Below are 17,969 nucleotides of genomic sequence, written 5' to 3'. Positions count from 1 at the left end.
GACCCCCGCGACTCCTAGCACGGACGGCATTCGCTCGGCGCACTTCGCACGGTGCACGTCGTAGACTTTTCATCGACGTTATTTTCTTCAACTTTTTTTTTTTCTTCCCCCCATTCCCTCTATATTCCTCTTCTCTCTATATTCCTGTCAGAACCAACCAACCAAGGCAGAGAGAGAGAAAAAGAGAATATTTATTTGCGTCGCGCAAGTGTTTCGCGAGTCGTTGTTTCGTCGAGTCAGTGCGCGTCCGAATTCGATTGGTAGAAATTCCGTGTCGAAAATTACCAAGTGTCGTCCCGTTTCGATATAAACCGAACTATCCAACACGTGGGTGAAATAATGCATAGGTGGAAAAAGATATGACGAGTTTTCTCTCGTCGGTTCGGTCAACTCGGAGAGGTGATGGAGCTTGATAAAGTATTTCGTGTCTCAAAAATGCAAAAATGTTTTTCGATCGCTCGACGGCAGCGACGGTGGCTACGAAAACCAGGTGCAAGATGTTGTTTTCGCCACCCTCGCGACGGAGTCTTGCGTATTTTTCACGAATCAGTGGGCCACTTTGCCACGCCACCTTTCACGTTATCCCTCTATTAACTCGAGACACGTTCGTTGCGTGACCACTCGGGACCTGCCATGGATAATCTACCTTCCGAAAACGTGCCCTTTAAGGGGATTTTATCAACGATCCTCGAGATCGTTTTTTCTATCGTGTCGCCGACGATCGTTCTTTTCTCTCTTTTTTTTTTTTTTTTTTTTTTTTTTTTTTCTCCTCTTTTTCTGACACTTTCTTGTGGTTTTATTTATCTATTTATTTATTTCTTTTTGTTTACTTTTGTACGAAACGTTCTTTTTGAATAACTTAATAAATACGTTTGCGCAATACATTACTCGATTATTGTCATTCTCTGTAATTCCTTTGAAATTCCTCCTCCTTTCCTTGAAATCGTTCGCGCCTTTCGACCTTGACAAAATCTTCTTGAAGGAGCCATATAATGGCTTTAGCCATGATTTTCTCTTTATGTTTTACACGGTGAGCAAGAAACAAAGAAAAAAGAAAAAAAGAGAAACATTTGCACGAAATTTTCACAAACGCTCTTTAGAAATAATAGCTCTATTGTTTATAGGGTGCAAAATCGCTTCTTTGGCGATGGATTATGTAAAGATGTTTAGTTATATTTGTCAAAGAAAATTTCTTATTCACTCGACGAGAGAAACGAAGAATGAAATTCGAGAGGGAAGAAGCTATCGCGTTGCCTTTTCACGCTATTTTTCAAGGAATATATCTGCTTTTATCACTAGGATTTTCTTCGAGATCTGGAAATATACGCGTTTCGCATTATTCGAGGTACATTTTTCTTTTTTTCAATTTCTCTCTTTTTCTTTTTTCTTTTTCCTTTTTTTCTTTTTTCTTCCTCAGAAAAATCTTTCGACGATCGGAAGAGTATACAAGAGAAGTCACGTAACTCGTTACGAAGTCGTCATCTTTCTTTCGAACAAGAGAAAATCCTACGTTGTTGGATGTATCTCGAAGCACCAGGAAAAAGAATTTCTACGAACTTTCCTCTTTGTTTTCGATCTTATCAGTTATAAATATATTTTTGGATACTTGGAATTTTATAAAAACGGCAAGGTGGTCCAGCCGGAATTCGAGAGAAGAAAATTCGTGTCTCTTTGTCGAGTAAAATTCAACCACGAAGTGGAAAGTGGATGCGTATCAAACATCGAGCAGTGCCAGGGTTTCTCGAGCGTGCTCGATTCGACTTGTTCCCGGCTGCTATTCATAAATAATTCATCGTATCGTCTGCGCGAAAGGAGAGAGAGAGAGAGAGAGAGAGAAACCTACGAGGAGAGAGTTAATGAAAGATAGGCGAAGCGTGGGGGAGAAAGATCGAGGAAAGAGACAGAATATTCAACCCCCCCTCTCCTCTCTCCTCTCTCTCTCTCTCTCTCTCGCTCGCTCTCTCACGGTCTATCTCTCCGACTTTAACAACATGAAATCTTCGTACCGCGATGAAATTCCTGTGTACACAAGATAAGAGAGAAGCACGGCAACCTGCAGGCAGGTTCCTCGCAAATAAAATATCGTCTTGTGTCGAGGCAGAAGGGCCGAGGAAATCGTTGTAGCGGCCGTTAAGAACGAACGAGAACGTGCGAGAGAGAAAGAGGAGAGTTTCGACGGAAATATGAAGAGAGAGGATATTCCGAGCAGGTTCGGAGTCGTGTGCTTGAAATTCGTTGTGAATAGAAGCTTTAAGTCTCTTGGCGCTAGCGTACACGCGGTTATTCTCGCCTGTGTACACCCCTCGTCCTCTTACGTCCTCCTATTCTCCATCGACTACCGCCGCTGTAACCGCTAACGCACCACCACCATTCCTTCTTCTTCCCTTTCGTGATTACGACTATACGAATATATTATCGCAGTAACTCGATTTCTAATCAAAAATATTTCTTTATTCAATGCGAAAGCTTTCTTTTCCCTTCTTTTCCTAATTAAACTTTCAAATATTTCGTCTGTTTTCATTTTAACGAAAGCAAGTAAATTCCAGCAGTTGTTAAGAACGCAATTTTATAAGAACACGACGACTCTCTTTTCTAAAGCATTTCGTTCCGGAGAACTAGGAGAAAGTACAAGGAGTACTCGAAAGTCGCGAAACTCGAGGGAAGCGCGAATATGCGCGCGCGAGAGAGAGAAAGGCGCCCACGTTGTTTTCAACTTCTATTTGAGAGAAAGAGAGAGAGAGAGAGAGAGAGAGAGAGAGAGAGAGAGAGAGAGAGAGAGAGAGAGAGAGAGAGAGAGAGAGAGAGAGAAAAGAGAAGCTCTGCATCATTAATCACGAAGATAACGAGCTTTAAGGATCGGACGTTACATACAATTAGTTTCTTAGCCTTGGCTTAAGTCGTAATTAGTCTCGGAAAATGAAGAAGAACACCAAGGAGCTTCCTCCGGCAGGCTATCGTTTGCGAAGCGAGTAAGAACGATAAGAGAAGCATCTTTTCTCGGGGTAGTTTTGTTAAAGGTTAAAAGAGGATTTGGTCTTGCTCGTAGAAATAAAAGTAAGTAACAAAAAAAGAAAGAAAGAAAAGAAAAAAAGAAAAACAAAGACAAATGTTGGAAATAAAGATGCGAATAAAACGCTTTATCGGCCGATCGGCCACTTTCTTCTTCCAGATTCACGAGGGATATCGGTTAACGCGGTTGTTCCATATAATGTCTTGTAGACATTCGAATGGGGGAATCCGTTCGTCCCCAGTCATATTCTTCCGGAGCGAAGTTAAATCTTTAAATAACGCGCCAGACGTTCCTCCCAATTCGCTCGCGAATCGAAGAAAGACGGGTAAAAAAAGAAAAAGAGAAGAAAAGCTAAAAGAGCAAAAAAGAAGAGGAGGGGAGGGTAAGAAGGAATAAAGAACGGGAGAGATCGTTCTCGTCTCGTTGTGCCAAGAGGAGCAGGAAGACGTTGATGCTTCGCGGGTCGTACGAGATACAAGCTACGTCGCCACTCTTCCTCCTCCTCCTCCTCCTCCTCCTCCTCCTCCCACGCTCAAGATTCCTTCGCATGGGTAACGATGCGGCGTATAAAATGCAGAGCAGAAACACAGTAAGAACGGTCGTCTCCCACCCTTTTCTGTTCTTCAGCCCTATCCTATGGTAAGATATTCCAGTGGAATAGTAAAACACAGGACCTCGACGTTTTCTTCTTCTTTTCTTATTTTATCCGTTCACCTTGCGCATCTTTCTTCCACTTCCACCCGAAAGAGAAGAAACCTTTCTACCCTCCAGCCAACTCCTTTACCGTTTCGATGTCGAGAGAGAGAGAGAGAGAGAGAGAGAGAGAAAGTATCGATTTATCCGAGCTCGGCCCTTTATACCGCGCCCTTAGCTATGCTCTCTCTTTTTTTTTCCCCCTCTCTTTTCTTTCTTCTTTTTATTAATTCCAGTCGAATGGAGAAAGGGAGTAACCGATTCGTTTCGTAATAAAAAGGTTGATCAGGGATCGGACGTTACCTGCGAAACAACGGCGGCTCGTGCACGAGCAGATGAAAGTCGTTTTCGGAGCACACCTCGCGGTCCCGATGGTGGACCGCGCATTTGAAGCTTCTCGTCCGCTTGCCGCTCATCTGGAAGCAAAAGAAAGAAGAAACAAAAAGGTGTGTAAAAAAAAAAATAAATAAAAAGAAAAGAAAAGAAAATGTAGTCCGAGTTTGGAGGAATTTCACAATGAAAGCAGCGTTCGAGAATGTTCTTGAAAAAAGAAAATCTAAAGGGGCTCGAGGGCAAGAAAAATTTGGCACGCTGCCCTCGCATAAAATTTCTCTAGATCAAACGATCCGACGGCTGCTATCAAAGAAGACACGAGTCGAGGGAGTCCGAAGAGGCTGCTAAACGAGGCGGTTTCCCGGAGCTTTGGCAAGATCATTTTGAGTAAGGCCGCTTGCGGTCTTCCTCGAAGCACGAAGTCTGATATTTGGATCAGGATCCGTTAACGCTGTTAGGCAAATGTAAGCAAGAACGCTCGCGGCAAACTTCGAGACGTTAAGTTACGTAGGTGTGCTCTCATCTCAGTTAGGTATCTATGTAAGTAAGTATATACGTATGCATGTATTCCTTCTCTTAACGTCGAGAGCAAGCAGGTGATTGTGCGCGCGCGCACACTCTGGTCAAACACAGGAACGTCCTCTTATACCGGTACTTTGCGTTCGTGTATACAAAGCTAAGTACGCGGCCAATAGCGTAGAATTCTAGGAGAGTAACCTATCGGGAAAATTTATCGAAATTCGTTCGCGTTCACTACCGAATCCTACAGTTATATCGAAACGTTTTGCAATAACGTCCTGGCACAATTACCCTTTCGATATCGAATTATTGTTATGAACGCGAGCCAGGAGGCTTAATTACGTACCACGTTATTGACCAGCGAATCGACGAACGTATAGATCGACGTATAGATATTTGGCGCTATTCGCAAAATAGCTTAGTCCTATCTCACACGGAATATTTCCTCCACTGTTCTCTCACAGAGAGAGAGAGAGAGAGAGAGAGAGAGAGAGAGAGAGAGAGAGAGAGAGAGAGAGTATCGCCTTTCGACGCGACGCAACGCAAGACTCTCTTATTTCATACGTATGCATGGTATGTATCTACATAGAGCGTTACCGTTATAATTCGAAACGTCGTCTCAGCAGCATCCCTCTGATTACGACGCCACTGAACTTCCTTATAGCTAGACGAAGGCGAAGGCGAAAGGAGGACGAGGATCGAGTTTCGGTCTTACTGCGGCTACCACGAGGGGGGATGCGCCAGAGGGCTGTCGGGGGTGGCGCGGTAGAATCACGCATGCGCTTGCACTCCTTGCTTGCACGTTTGATTGCCAAAAAGAAGGCCGAGAAAAGAGGAGGAAGAAGTAGAAGAAGGAAAAGAAAGCTCGTGACAGGAGGTAAATTTAATTTACTTTCAGATCGTCCTTCCTCTCTCGTCAAGGCAGACAGAGAGAGAGAGAGAGAGAGAGAGCCTTCTTACTCTTTGCTTCGGCGATTTTTCATCCTTTCTACTCGTTCGAGAAACGTTTAACGATACTCCCTTCCTCCCTCCGTCTCTTTTGCTAAACAGTAACGACGACCTAGAAGGAAAAAGGAATGAGATAGATTTTCGAAGAAAGTTGTCTACGCGCGAAAACATATAGAGATAGTCGGTACAGCTTGTACGTAGGTTGGCCGTCTCGAAGGAGCAATCACGGTCATAGGAGGACCCATCTGCAGGATTACTCGGCTGTCTATAATAGTGGTATTAGGCGCTTCCACCTTGCAGCTGAGTTGCTACACTCCCCTCCTTCCATCTACCGAGAGCGTTCTCTCCGTCTACTTTCTCGAGGCTCTTCGATTACGAAAAGTCTGCCTCACCGTGCCACTCTACTAACTTGACAGTCACTAAGGGATGTTCGGGGATCGATCCTTCCTTCTCCCTAGCTATATGCAACCTGATGCATTTTAATACACTGCCTATCGCCAAGCCTTTGCCCACATTTCTCTCCGATCTTTCCTTGAATTTTCCAACAAATATATATATATATATATATATGTGTCGGTGTAAAAAATCATCACTCGAAAAAAAGAAGGAAAGAGTACGGTGGCTTGAAAATTAATGGTGCCTTGTAATACTATCATTATATAATTAATTAATCAGCCTCCAGAGTAGAAACGCGAAAATGCATTATTTATCGGATTAAGTAACGCAAATACGAAAGGCGATTTTTCCTTCGTGTTGCTTTACTATCCAATATCCATTATTTAATCATGCATTACTTTGTCGATCTTCGTTCGAACGAGATTATCCAGTCGTTTACTAACTCCCGTTGAAATGTTTAACGATAGTTACATAATACCATACGGTACCATTATCCCGTAATCCAAATAAGTATTCTGTTACTGTGCGGCCTACGTTTCACTTCATTCCTCTTTCCCTCTGTAGAACGAATGATTCATTAATTCAATTAACGTTGCATCTTTTAAGCGTCAAAATGGAACGTCCTCGCAAAGGCTCGCGCCCGTTCGATTTATCGTTAGGTACCGAGCGTGCTACCACACCGCCGATCTATGAATATTCCAAAGTGCATCGTTTTAACCGCGTATATTCAAGCAAACAGAGAGAATATTCTTCCTTTGAAATGCTTTCCCGTTACGAATCTCCCTCGAAATCATTTCGTTCGGAAGAAATTCGTTTCGAGAGTTCTCGCGTATATCGATCTTTCGGCTTTGAATTTCGCAGAATAGAGGAGAAGTTTTACATCTCAATGAGCATCGCCTTCTCGAATTTCGTCGATTCTTTACTTTTTCCTTTTGTTTCGTCTCGTTTAGTTTCCTTTCGTTTTGTTTCTTTCTCGTCCAGCTGGTCGACAAAAACTCAGAAAATGGATATAGGTTATCCATAGGTAGGAGAAACGAACGGTGTCTCAGTCGAATATAGAGAATCGAGTCGAGATTTGTTTCTCTTCGCTCAATCGTTTCATCGATGTAATGCGATTGAATACGTTAATACGGCTTGTCCCGTATAATATATATACGTACGTACGCTTATATTATCCGCGTACATGTAACTATTATCAAGAGATACACGTATTTACACGTGGTACATTTAGTATGCATGCATCTACGGTATATCTATTTTACGCGTTATATACGTATGATGCATTTATTAGGTAAATGCCTGGTATAAATATATAGAGCTATACCGCTGATCGTATATCGTGAAATACTCGTCTCGCGTGATAATCGATGAGAATTGTGATTAGCGATTTGGAAAATATCATCGAGGTACTTTATCGTTGAAAGATCAAAGAAAAATCGATATATCGAATGACCTCGAGAAGATGCGCGTAGATACATTGGAAGGAATTTTGCTGATTCTCGAGATCCTTGGCGAACCAGCCGGACATCCGACGTAATCCTTTCGAGATCAACGCGAGACGTGCTCTCGGCCAAAGGGTCGGAAGAGTAGAAGAGATGATCGAGGTCGGTTCAGTGCTCGAACGGGAACGCGCCACCAAGCTCGGCCATTATCGCGCGAACGTAGCAAATCCGAAGCGACGAGTCAGCCCATCGTAAATACAGGAGAGTACACGCGCAGAGTTTAATTCGATTAGGGCGCGATCATCGGATTGCTCGATCGTCCGGCATTCTGAGTTTACCGCTTCTATTCCGTTTTCATGGCAACTGCACGATCCGCACGTTATAAACTCCTCCTTATGGATAATCACTCGTGCGATTTACCTATTTTATTTTCAAATTTCTGTGATGATTTATCGCATGATGAATAATGTCAACGATCGACAATTGGAATCCTTCGCGACAATACCGATCCTTACGTGGGGAACGCTACTAAGTTTATCGCGACGAGTGCTTTGATATTTACGTATCGTAAGTATGTTTGTGCACGGTTTGACACCGTATAATAATACTTCTCCTACGTCGATGCGCGGAGCGTGAATTTTTTGAGAAATTTTTTACAATGAACCGCGAATCCCATTCGATTTCGATTCGATTCGAATCGAGTTGAGTCGTCGAGCGACGAGCGAACCGGAAACCGACGTTTGTCGGACGGGGAGTGGGAAGAGGAGGGTGCATCGCGTTTACCCTTCGTATCCGGCCTAATGGCACGGATATTTCATTATGTGTTGCGTTTACATGAACGCGAACGCAAGGCTTATCCAACGAGTTTGGTCGATTTCGGTATGGTAAATTGTTGTCCAAGCAAATTTGTTGCCCTAAACGCGTTCCTACCCCCACCCACGCACTAATTCCGCGAAAAGGTGCGAGAAAATGAGCGCTTTCAGTTAAGGAAACTATCGAACATGATCGATAATCGTAAAGCCATATCGTTCCTTCTACGTCATCGAATGCTGGCAACGATAAAATATCATAAATGGTTCGCTCCAATAACGAGAGGAACGATAGTAAGAGCGGAGAGGCGGCATTTTGTTTGCACGTCAATCTGCATAATTATCGAGTGTCTCGATGAAATCTTCGAGATTTAGTTCGACGGGGTAGTCGTTCGGATCGATGAACAGGAGGAACGAGTGGAGGATCCGGAAGGTAAAGAGGCCGTGGGCTTCACTTTAAAGTGCGGTAAACCATCGAGAAGCTCCGTTATGCAAATCGTAGCGCGTTACGCGCGTGAAAAGCCGCTTTCCACGCGACGCCTCGCCGCATATTCGCTTGTAAATTTCTTCTGCCATCTCTCCCTCACCGACTCATCTTTTTGCTAGACCTTCTAGTCGAAGCTCCTATATAGTTTGCGTCCCTATAGCTATAAGCTAAATGGACGGCAACTTACACGTAGCTGGTAGAATCATTGATTAAGCCTATCTTAGAGAGAGAGAGAGAGAGAGAGAGAGAGAGAGAGAGAGAGAGAGAGAGAGAGAGAGAGAGAGAAAACGAGAAGAAAACGAAAATATAAAAGGAAGACGGAAAATAAGAAACATTAATCGCTTCCGAACGAAACGAACCACCATTTTTCTTTCGTTAATTCCCTGAACGCGAAGTAATTGGACGTTGTCTTAATCCGTTTCCAAGGAGGAAGAGCGTTTTAAGCGAGAAAGAAAAGTGTACTCCTTTATGGCTCGCGAGCAACTCGAGATTCCATCTTCTGACGACGAACCACCCAGCAGCTCACTCCCTCCCGATGCGTGACCGGGGTCAAGATGGCACCGTTAGACAGCGTTTTCTATCTACGTGTGCTCGCTCGCTCGCTCGAGAACACGTACCGCCGCGAAAATAAGATCCCAAGTTATAAGCGCCGTGGGACGCAAGGGATCGCGAACGATCTACGTGTTTATTAGCCGGCCAATAGGAAGATCCTCTTATAACTGTCGGTCCGAATACAACTTAACTTATCTATTATCTGTTACAACTAGGTTCCCGTTATCGGTCCTTTCACGTGAAAATTCCTTTCTCATCGGAATACATGGAACGATCGAAGATTTAGATCGCTCGGGCGTATAAGCTCTTGCAAACGTTTAATGAACATTCATATCTCACGATCCGATGAAAAGAACGAATCGAAAAGAATCTTATTGTGGGTGGGGGAAATATATAGTATGTCGAGATGGAATCCCGAAGGAGCGATATAGGACCGAGAACAAAAGCAAATAGGAGAGAAGGAGGATGCGGGCGTACGGCGCCAGGGATTCCGCGAGAACACTAATCCCTCGTTAGTAAGGATTATGGCATGCGCTACTGCATCGCTACGAACGTGCAAAGCACTTTGACATGGCTGCGTGTCAAGTTGCAACGTAGCTAGTTACTTGTTCCGATAAGTACATCTAATTGGCACACACTGTTTCGATGCTAGAAACTGTCCGATTGCCTCCTCCCCTCTAACGTTTGTCTCTCAATAGAGAATCCAGTTAGTAGTTCCTGTCGTGTGGTACGAACGCATTGCGGGACATTGAATGCCGAATTCGATAGCGGATATTATGTCGTTGCGAAACCGATCCAAATATATTGATCGTGCACGATCTTCCAAATTTCCTGACTCCGTCGATTTCTACGATTTCGATCGATTAGACTGCTCCTTTGCCTACTACAAACTTTATTCACGAAAATTTGATATTATGGATAACGAAAAGAAACAGTGCTGCCGACTGTACTTTCAAGATCTATGCCTTTCTCTTCTACAGGTGGTTGAGAAACGAGATTGGGATTTGTCACGGCTGAGGATTCGGTAGTATGCCGTTGGCTAGAAGCCTCGTGACTGTCGGGGCTTGTTGCTTTGGCCCGAGGACACCATGAGAATCGACGCTCGATTGTGTCCGAGTCTTCTCGGACATGTAAATATTTTAGGAGACGAGATGTACGAATTTATTTGTTCTATCAAATAGAGACGAGAACGTTTCCTCGATCGATGCATCTCCCTCGCCATTTCCAATTGTTTTCATAACGGCTTATAAAATGAAATAAAATGAAATAAAATGAAACAATATTATTAAGAGAAACGATCGTTCGAATTCCTATTCCAGGAGAATTAAAAGATAATCATGCTTTTTGCCTATCCCAACGAAAACAAGTTTACGACGACTCTTAGACGCGATCTTTAGTGCTGAGCTTGATGTCATATATTTATTACTTATCAATCAAATAGAAGCGGTAGGTGCGTGCAAATCGAGTTAACGGGAGACAACATACCAATGGAAAAGTATCGAACCGTGAAGGTAGGCGATAGAAGAGAAAGGATGTAATGAAAGCCGACGCTTGCGAAAACAACGTTACATAGCCGGAACGAAGTATAGTAGTCATCGTCGAAGGAAATGCGTTGCATCCTTTTTCCTTCTTCTCCTCTCTTCTTCTTCCTTCGCCTTCTCCTCTTCCTGCACCTCCTTTTTTCCCCTCTAATTACATCGGTAATTATGAAAGTGCCTTATTATTATCAGCTAGAACTCTCTGGCTCGGCGGCTCTGGTAACGAGCGAACGGACGTGGACGTTGCAATATTCGTACAAACGTTTCTCTTGTTGATCGTTGCTTTATTTTCTATACCAACTACGAATGGCTTAAACGTAGGACTTTGATATGTAAAGGAAATTTTTCTTTTTGCCAATTCGAAAAGCGCTACATTTTATCCGAAAAGAGCAATTAGATGCATTATTCAAGTTTCCACTTTGAAAGCATTTCGGCAAACTAATTTGCGACGTTGGCTTAACCACGCCTGGTTTCTCATAACGTTGAATGTACGAGTACGTAGGTATTAGAGATTATCGTTAATGCGTCCATTACATACATGCATGCATGCATGTATATATATATATATATATATATATATATATGCATGTATGTATATATTAATGCGTCCATTATATGTATATATATGCCCGGTGTACGCTCTTGAGGAGATGCACGTCAAAGGGTTAGAAATAAATATTCGTATGGTACTTTTGTTTGGCCTTGACGTTGGGATAACCGGCCATGCTAATTGTGATGAATGAGTTAAAAGGGGAATTTGGAAACGGAAAGGCCACGAGCGAAAAAGAAAGAGAGAAAGGGGAATAGAGGTGGAAAACAACGAAACGAATAAATTTCACGTTTCGGAGCAGAGAGTATCGTCGATCTTCGTTGACGCGAACGATCGATCGATTCTTCTCGTTCGACGATCGCCTTCGTTTCGTTTAACGCTTTGACGCCTCCCCTTCTGTTTTATTTTATTTTATTTCTTTTTTTTTTCTTTTTTTTCTTTTTTTTCTTTTTTTCTTTTTTTCAAACGCATCGATCGCGTTGCTATTAATTGACTCTCATTCGACGAACGTTCATCGTACGCTACGATGGTATTTTGAATATAGATAAACTGCAGTCCATATACAGTATCCGATATCCAATTTCAATAGATCCATGCAAATATCTTTCACAATTTAATAGAGATGCCAAGAAATTAACATTCTATGTAGAAGTGAAATGGTTTGGAAAAAGACATATCTTGGATAGATCAATCTTCCCTCTATAGAAAGTTAATTATTGTTTGCACCGATAACATATAGCAATTAAAATAGGACATCCCGAGTAGGAAGGTATTTGTACGAAATAAATCAAGATTCGATCCTCGGTTGCATCGAGGTTTATTACCGATGAAGTACCAATTAATTAAGTACTTTGACAGTCGTATAAATTAAAGGGAGTTCCGGATCGATAATGAAGGAAGAAGAAAGGTTGAAGAAAAGGAAGGAAATGGTAGGGAGTTGGCGAGGTATTGTGAAGTCGCTCAAAGTTGGACAAAAGACCGGCGAGATAGAAAGAACGGGGCGTGAGAGAGAGAGAGAGAGAGAGAGAGAGAGAGAGAGAGAGAGAGAGAGAGAGAGAGAGAGAGAAAGAGAATGGCGAAGGGTAAAATGGATCGAATAAAGAAGGTCGAAGGCATAACGGGCGAATATGTATTTTTAGCCATCTCTTAAAGAAGGCATAAAGCTGCGGTCGATTACCGCTGCGAAATAAAAATTCCGTTCTCCCACCGTTCCGTTCTCTTCTCTTTCAGAAATCACGAAGAAGGGTACGATAATAAACGAGCGAAAGTTCGCTTTAATGAATCATCGACGCGTTAAATCAAGTAAAAGCTCAAAGTAGGTATTTCGATATCGTACGGAATACTGTGCTCCCTGGATAAGGTTTGTCTCGGAGAAGTCTCGACAAAGAACCGCCATTTTTCGAGGAGGACGGTACACGAAGATTAAAGTCTCGTCCGACGTCTTACTATGATTACCCGACGACGTTCTATCCAAAATGCCAACGAAGCGGGCGAACGAGCGAACGATCGAACCAACCAAGATAGATCTTTAGAATACGAAGGGACGAGCACGAGTCTCGAAGGAATCGATAACGAAAGAATTTCGAGCGGGTCGAGGTTATCCGATAAATGCGAAGGATGGACAAAGGAGGTGGAAAGAGGCCGTAATCTGAGACCAGGGAGCGCACGGATGAAAATTTCATTTCGTCGTATATCCTGCGCGAAGACTGCGCGTGGATACATCAAACGTGGAAGATGTGGATTTACGAGAGAGAGAGAGAGAGAGAGAGAGAGAGAGGGAGAATATTTTCGGAACAAGTAAAATTATCGAGCCTCCTTTCATCGCCTCTCACACACGTTAGATAAAATTTATCCGACGTGAAATCGACGTTTACGTTCCCGTCACTCGCCGAATCGAAAGGAGAATTACTTATGTAGCGATAAAAGTTAAGCCGACAGAAAGTACCAGTCGTATTTTTCAAGGATCAACGATAACGTCGTTTCAATGAGTTTAGTATAGTTTAGCGTAGATTAGAGTACGATTTTGAAGCCGCTTCAAAAGGAGCGCGACGTCGAGGTTTACTAGCCTCGCTTGTTTCTAAATTTATGCTCTCGAAAACGCGCGACACCATCGTTCCACCGATTGGCAACCGAGTTTCGATAATGGCAAAGCCGTCGACGCGTGGTTCGGGCTATACGTCAAAGTGAGTTACGGATACAATGATCGTAACACGGCGTGCTGTATCGAAAGCTGAGGGGTAAGAGGAGGAGAAGGAGGTGGAGGTGGAGAAGAGCGGAGAGAGGAGACATCGAATGGAAACGTTGTAATTCCATTATTGGTTTAATCAAGACGAACACGCTGCACTTGGACCGGACGAGGCCGATTTGTACCGGCAAAAGATGATCGATCGTTCCATAAAAAATCATCTATCGACAAACGAAATGTTATTAGACGTATCGATGTTTTCGTTTGCAAAACAAATAATTTTTTTCTTTCATATTATATGCGTTCACATACGTTTATACTCGCCAACGTAAATTTGTGTCAAAGCGAGATTAAAAAAAAAAAAAAAAAAAAAAAAAAAGAAAAATGAAAAAAAAAATGAAATAACAATGATAAAAACATCGAATAACGGTAAACATATTTAACACCGGCCCGTAACGAGACGAAGCAGGGTTGGTAGTCGCAAAGTAACGCTGCCACGGCCTGATTAAAGTATACACGTTTTCTCTCAACAAACATGTACCTATATACGTATATGCATATACATGGCTCGTATATATTAGTTACCTTGCGAGATGGCCACTCGCGAGGTGGCCGCTGGCGTGGTTAACAATTTTCGCAACGCTCGTCGGAGATAGTAATTATTCATCACAAGTATTCGTTAGTACGATATTACGCATGAGCCACAATTGTGCCGCTTAAAAGTGTATTATAAATAAGGAAAGAGAGTCGTGTTGCCGAGTTAATTAGATGTTAGTTGGGAAGCGCTATTATCTATGGTATTATTCGGCGAGAGAGAGAGAGAGAGAGAGAAAAGAAATCAGGCGTTATCACGACGCAGGATCGATCAAGACAATCGCTCGAGACAAATTTTTCTTGAAAAAAGGATTCTAAACGGACTCGCGATTTAATGACACGGTAAAGCATCGCGCGGTAGAAATAAGGGAAAAGGAGAAGAGGATTCTTTTCCTTGCTCGTTCCGCTCCACTTTCTTGGTCCATTTTATTTCCCGTCGCAAAGCAAAGCTTCTTCTTTTTTCTCTCTGCGTTTCTTCCTCGCCTCCTTCGCTCCCTCCCTTACCTCTTTCGCGTGGCAACGCGTCTATCCATCCACTTTTGCTGAGAGACTTGAAAAGAGAGAACGAGGGAGAAAAAGGGAGGAGAAGCTCTTACTCCTTACTTCATTACGACTTAATTCACCTCGGCAAGAAACTCCTCTCCGTTGCCGGCAAGGACTCACGATAGCTTGTTCTTCGAGGAGAAAAAAGGAGGAGAACGATGGGGAAAAAAAAGGAAAAAAAAAAAAAAAAAAGAAGGAATCGAGGGAGGAAAAAGAAAACGCGAGGTGCGGCGCCATGGCATACAAGCGCAAGGAAAAAGAATAAGATAAATTTCTCTTCTCTCGAAGAAGATTTTTTTCCTTTCAATAATCGAATAACGTTACCCGTATTTCTTTTTGTCATCGTAATCTTTCCCACCGATTTCAATTTTATTTTCTCGTCGTTGTACCTATTCTACGAACACCTGTACGCGCGCGCGCGCACGTACGCACGCATGCACGCTCTCTCCCTCTCCATTTGAGGTTCCCGATCTGAATAAAAAGGAAGAGCAAGGAGCTCGGCAAATTGATTGGTCGAACGGAGTAATCCCTATCTTGTACGTAGCCGGATATTAGTAATTTCGATAAGAAGGATCGGACGGAGCTTTGGCCAAGAAATAAAATTGGTGAGCTGCCCTAATTTACTTGGGAGAACGAAAACAATGCGAAGAAAAGGAAAAAGGAGGATAAGGAACGGAGGACGAAGATGAAAGAAAGAAAGAAAGAAAGAAAAAGAGAATAGAAGGAGGAGATGAAACGGTACGGGTATTTACCGGGCCGGTAATAAAATTATATTGTTACATTAAATTGTTATAAAGTTATAATGGATATCGCGGCGTGGCTCGACAGCACCTTACAAAACGATTATGCCAAAAATTCTATCGAAATAAGTCCGATGCTGAGGTGGGACGGTGAGCTTGTACGCCCTCTTTTTGCTCGAGTTTAACCGATCGTCCGATAATAATTATCGGCTGTTAACCCTTTGGTCCTACGTTACACGATCTTTCGACGCGTCCGACGTTAGTTTAAATCTTCATCCCTTATTACGTACACTCTAGATATCTAAGAAGGACTGCGTATCTAGACGAGAATTCTTTTCTTTTGTTCTTTTGTTTTTTTTTTTCTTTTCTTTTTTCTTTTCAAATTTCGAAACCGAATCTCACAACAATAGGAGAAAAGTGGAAGTCGGTATGATTATCATAGCTCATAGAACATTGACTATTTTCTTAAATCGCTTCTATTCACGGAGATATCATGAAATCGTTTCAACGAGGAACGAACTTTCCCAAAATGTCTTGGCGAATACGCTAATATATAATCGATGAAACAGAATGCACGTCGACGAGGCAGTGTTACCGTCAAATGTCCGTCGGATTTCGTCCCTTTCACGTAATACCCTTTCAAACTTTATTGCAACTTTGCAAAAGTCGTCTCTATGGAACGCGTTAGAAGTTGTACAAGTTTGGAAATCGCCGCTATCAAGATGGTCACGTGAATATCTACGTATGTAACCTACGTGCATATGTAGAAAGTTATATAGATAGGTACGTAAATGTATATATACACAGTGTCCAAACGTGCCGTACGCGTTTGCACGATGCCTCCAATTTGACTACAAAATAAATTTCGAACGCTCTTTGGTGTACTTATATTTTAACGTACAAACATTGTAAGAATTGCTATTTCTTTCTTCGAAAAACTTTTTACGGGCACCTTGTTGAATATAAAAATCTTTGAGAAATTTCTTTGCCGTTAGAGAAGAGACAACGACGGGGTCGACGACGACGGGCTCGACGACGAAGATGACGGTAAATGACGGAAACGAAGTCAAAGTAAACCACCCTTTTCGAAGTTTCAGGTGGATTCGTGAAAGTTACGACCGCGAAGACGCGAGAGCTCGAATAACTTGAAAGTTTACGTGCACCTAGGACGCTACCGAAAGCGAGGAAGAGTCAAATGTCTTACGTTGTAATTTCTATGTCATGTGTATGCTCCGTGCGAGTGCTTTAGTCTAACTTTCGCGTCAAATTTGTCGGTTTTGATGTTTCAAAGATTCTACCGAATCTTTTTCGACGCTTACGTCATCAATGTTTCATACTTGTTAGCAAATTCGTAAGTTTGGACTAAGTGCACGTGTTCTTGCTTAAAGAATGAAACTAACGCTCTAAGGTTTCTACGAATTACCAAGACCCGGGAAATAATTTCAAAGAATCCTTCCTACATGTACTTTTAACAGTTAGTTAAGCGAAACGCATAATTCTGTTTGATTTCTCCTACGACAAAAAAAAGCGGGGGTGGGGGGGAAAGGAAGATAAGAAAAAAGCAATATCGTACGTTCCAAACATCGTGATCGTTCTTCGAAGCGTACATAAAAAAATATATAGGATCGTCGAAGTGGGGGTCGTGGAGGCGCAGGCGCGCGTGCTATCGGGGCGTTTCTCAAATATTTTCGAAACTGGAAATGATTTCCGATCGCTCTCGGCGTAAAGCTTGACGTATATAAAATAAATGGCGGATGAAGGGATTCATCGGTGAAATTTATGGACGGAGATATTAAACGGATATTCCCGTTGAATCTTTTTTTTTTTTTTTTTTTTTTTCTCCGTTGCGAAAGGGGATACTCGACAGGAAATATTGAAAAAAAAAAAAAAGAAAAAAAAAAGAAAGAGAAAAAAAAGGAGAGAGAAAGAGAAAAACAGAAATAAAAAAAATAAAAAGACAATATCTGTGAAACGGAAAACGGGTAAACAAACGAGCGAATAACGGTATTTACGGTATCTAGTATCTGGCTACTTCGTTGGTCGCGAGCGAACTCTTAATTGGGTATTTTAATACTCTTCGCTTCCGGCGCGGCGCCGCGAGTCGTTGAGTTCCTCGAACGGCAAACGTTGAAATTACGGAAATCGCGTGAGAATCACGGATTCGTTCGATTCCCGTCTTTACGGGTACGGCGTTCCTCTTTCAGCGGCAATTTATAATACAAAGTGCATCGTCTCGATCGGGGCCGTTAATCGGATTCCCCGACATCGATCGAGAACCAAACTCAACTTTTCATATACTTTTTACGCGTATGAACGATTTTCGGCAAAAACCAAAGGTCATTTTCAACATATTAAAGTTGGCATTTTTTCAAACGAGCCTTATGACTCCAATGGAAATTATATTTGATACATTCCCTTAGTTCGTTCGAAATAAAATGACCCTTTCTATCGACATGTTTCGAGGCAACATTCAGCATGAAATTTAATTAACAAATCTATTTGCCCGAATGTATCGTATGCATCGTCATATTAATTAACGATAGATTCGATTTAAATTTTGCTCTCGCACACGTACTTTTCCAGAATTTTCAATTAGAACCATAAAATTGTTTCCATGGCCGTATAAGTAG

At 42.4% G+C, this 17,969-nt stretch overlaps 1 protein-coding gene across 3 annotated transcripts in view; it reads right to left on the bottom strand.

Moving 5' to 3' along the window:
- stet (stem cell tumor) overlaps positions 1-17,969 on the bottom strand; it is a 230,120-nt gene that overhangs the window by 82,491 nt on the left and 129,660 nt on the right. For all 3 annotated transcript variants that reach the window (XR_014981797.1, XM_035888029.2, XM_085655013.1), the window contains exon 5: positions 4,007-4,119. Coding sequence is in view for 2 of the 3 variants with exons in the window: in XM_035888029.2 (XP_035743922.2) it covers positions 4,007-4,119 (113 nt within the window). In the remaining variant the exon portion in view is untranslated. The remainder of the gene's footprint in view (positions 1-4,006; positions 4,120-17,969) is intronic.

The sequence above is a fragment of the Vespa mandarinia genome, chromosome 2 (assembly GCF_050613455.1).
Source record: "Vespa mandarinia isolate Hongniang chromosome 2, ASM5061345v1, whole genome shotgun sequence".
NCBI lineage: Eukaryota > Metazoa > Arthropoda > Insecta > Hymenoptera > Vespidae > Vespa > Vespa mandarinia.
Note: the sequence above shows the minus strand (reverse complement) of the source record. Positions and strands in the feature narration are given on the sequence as shown.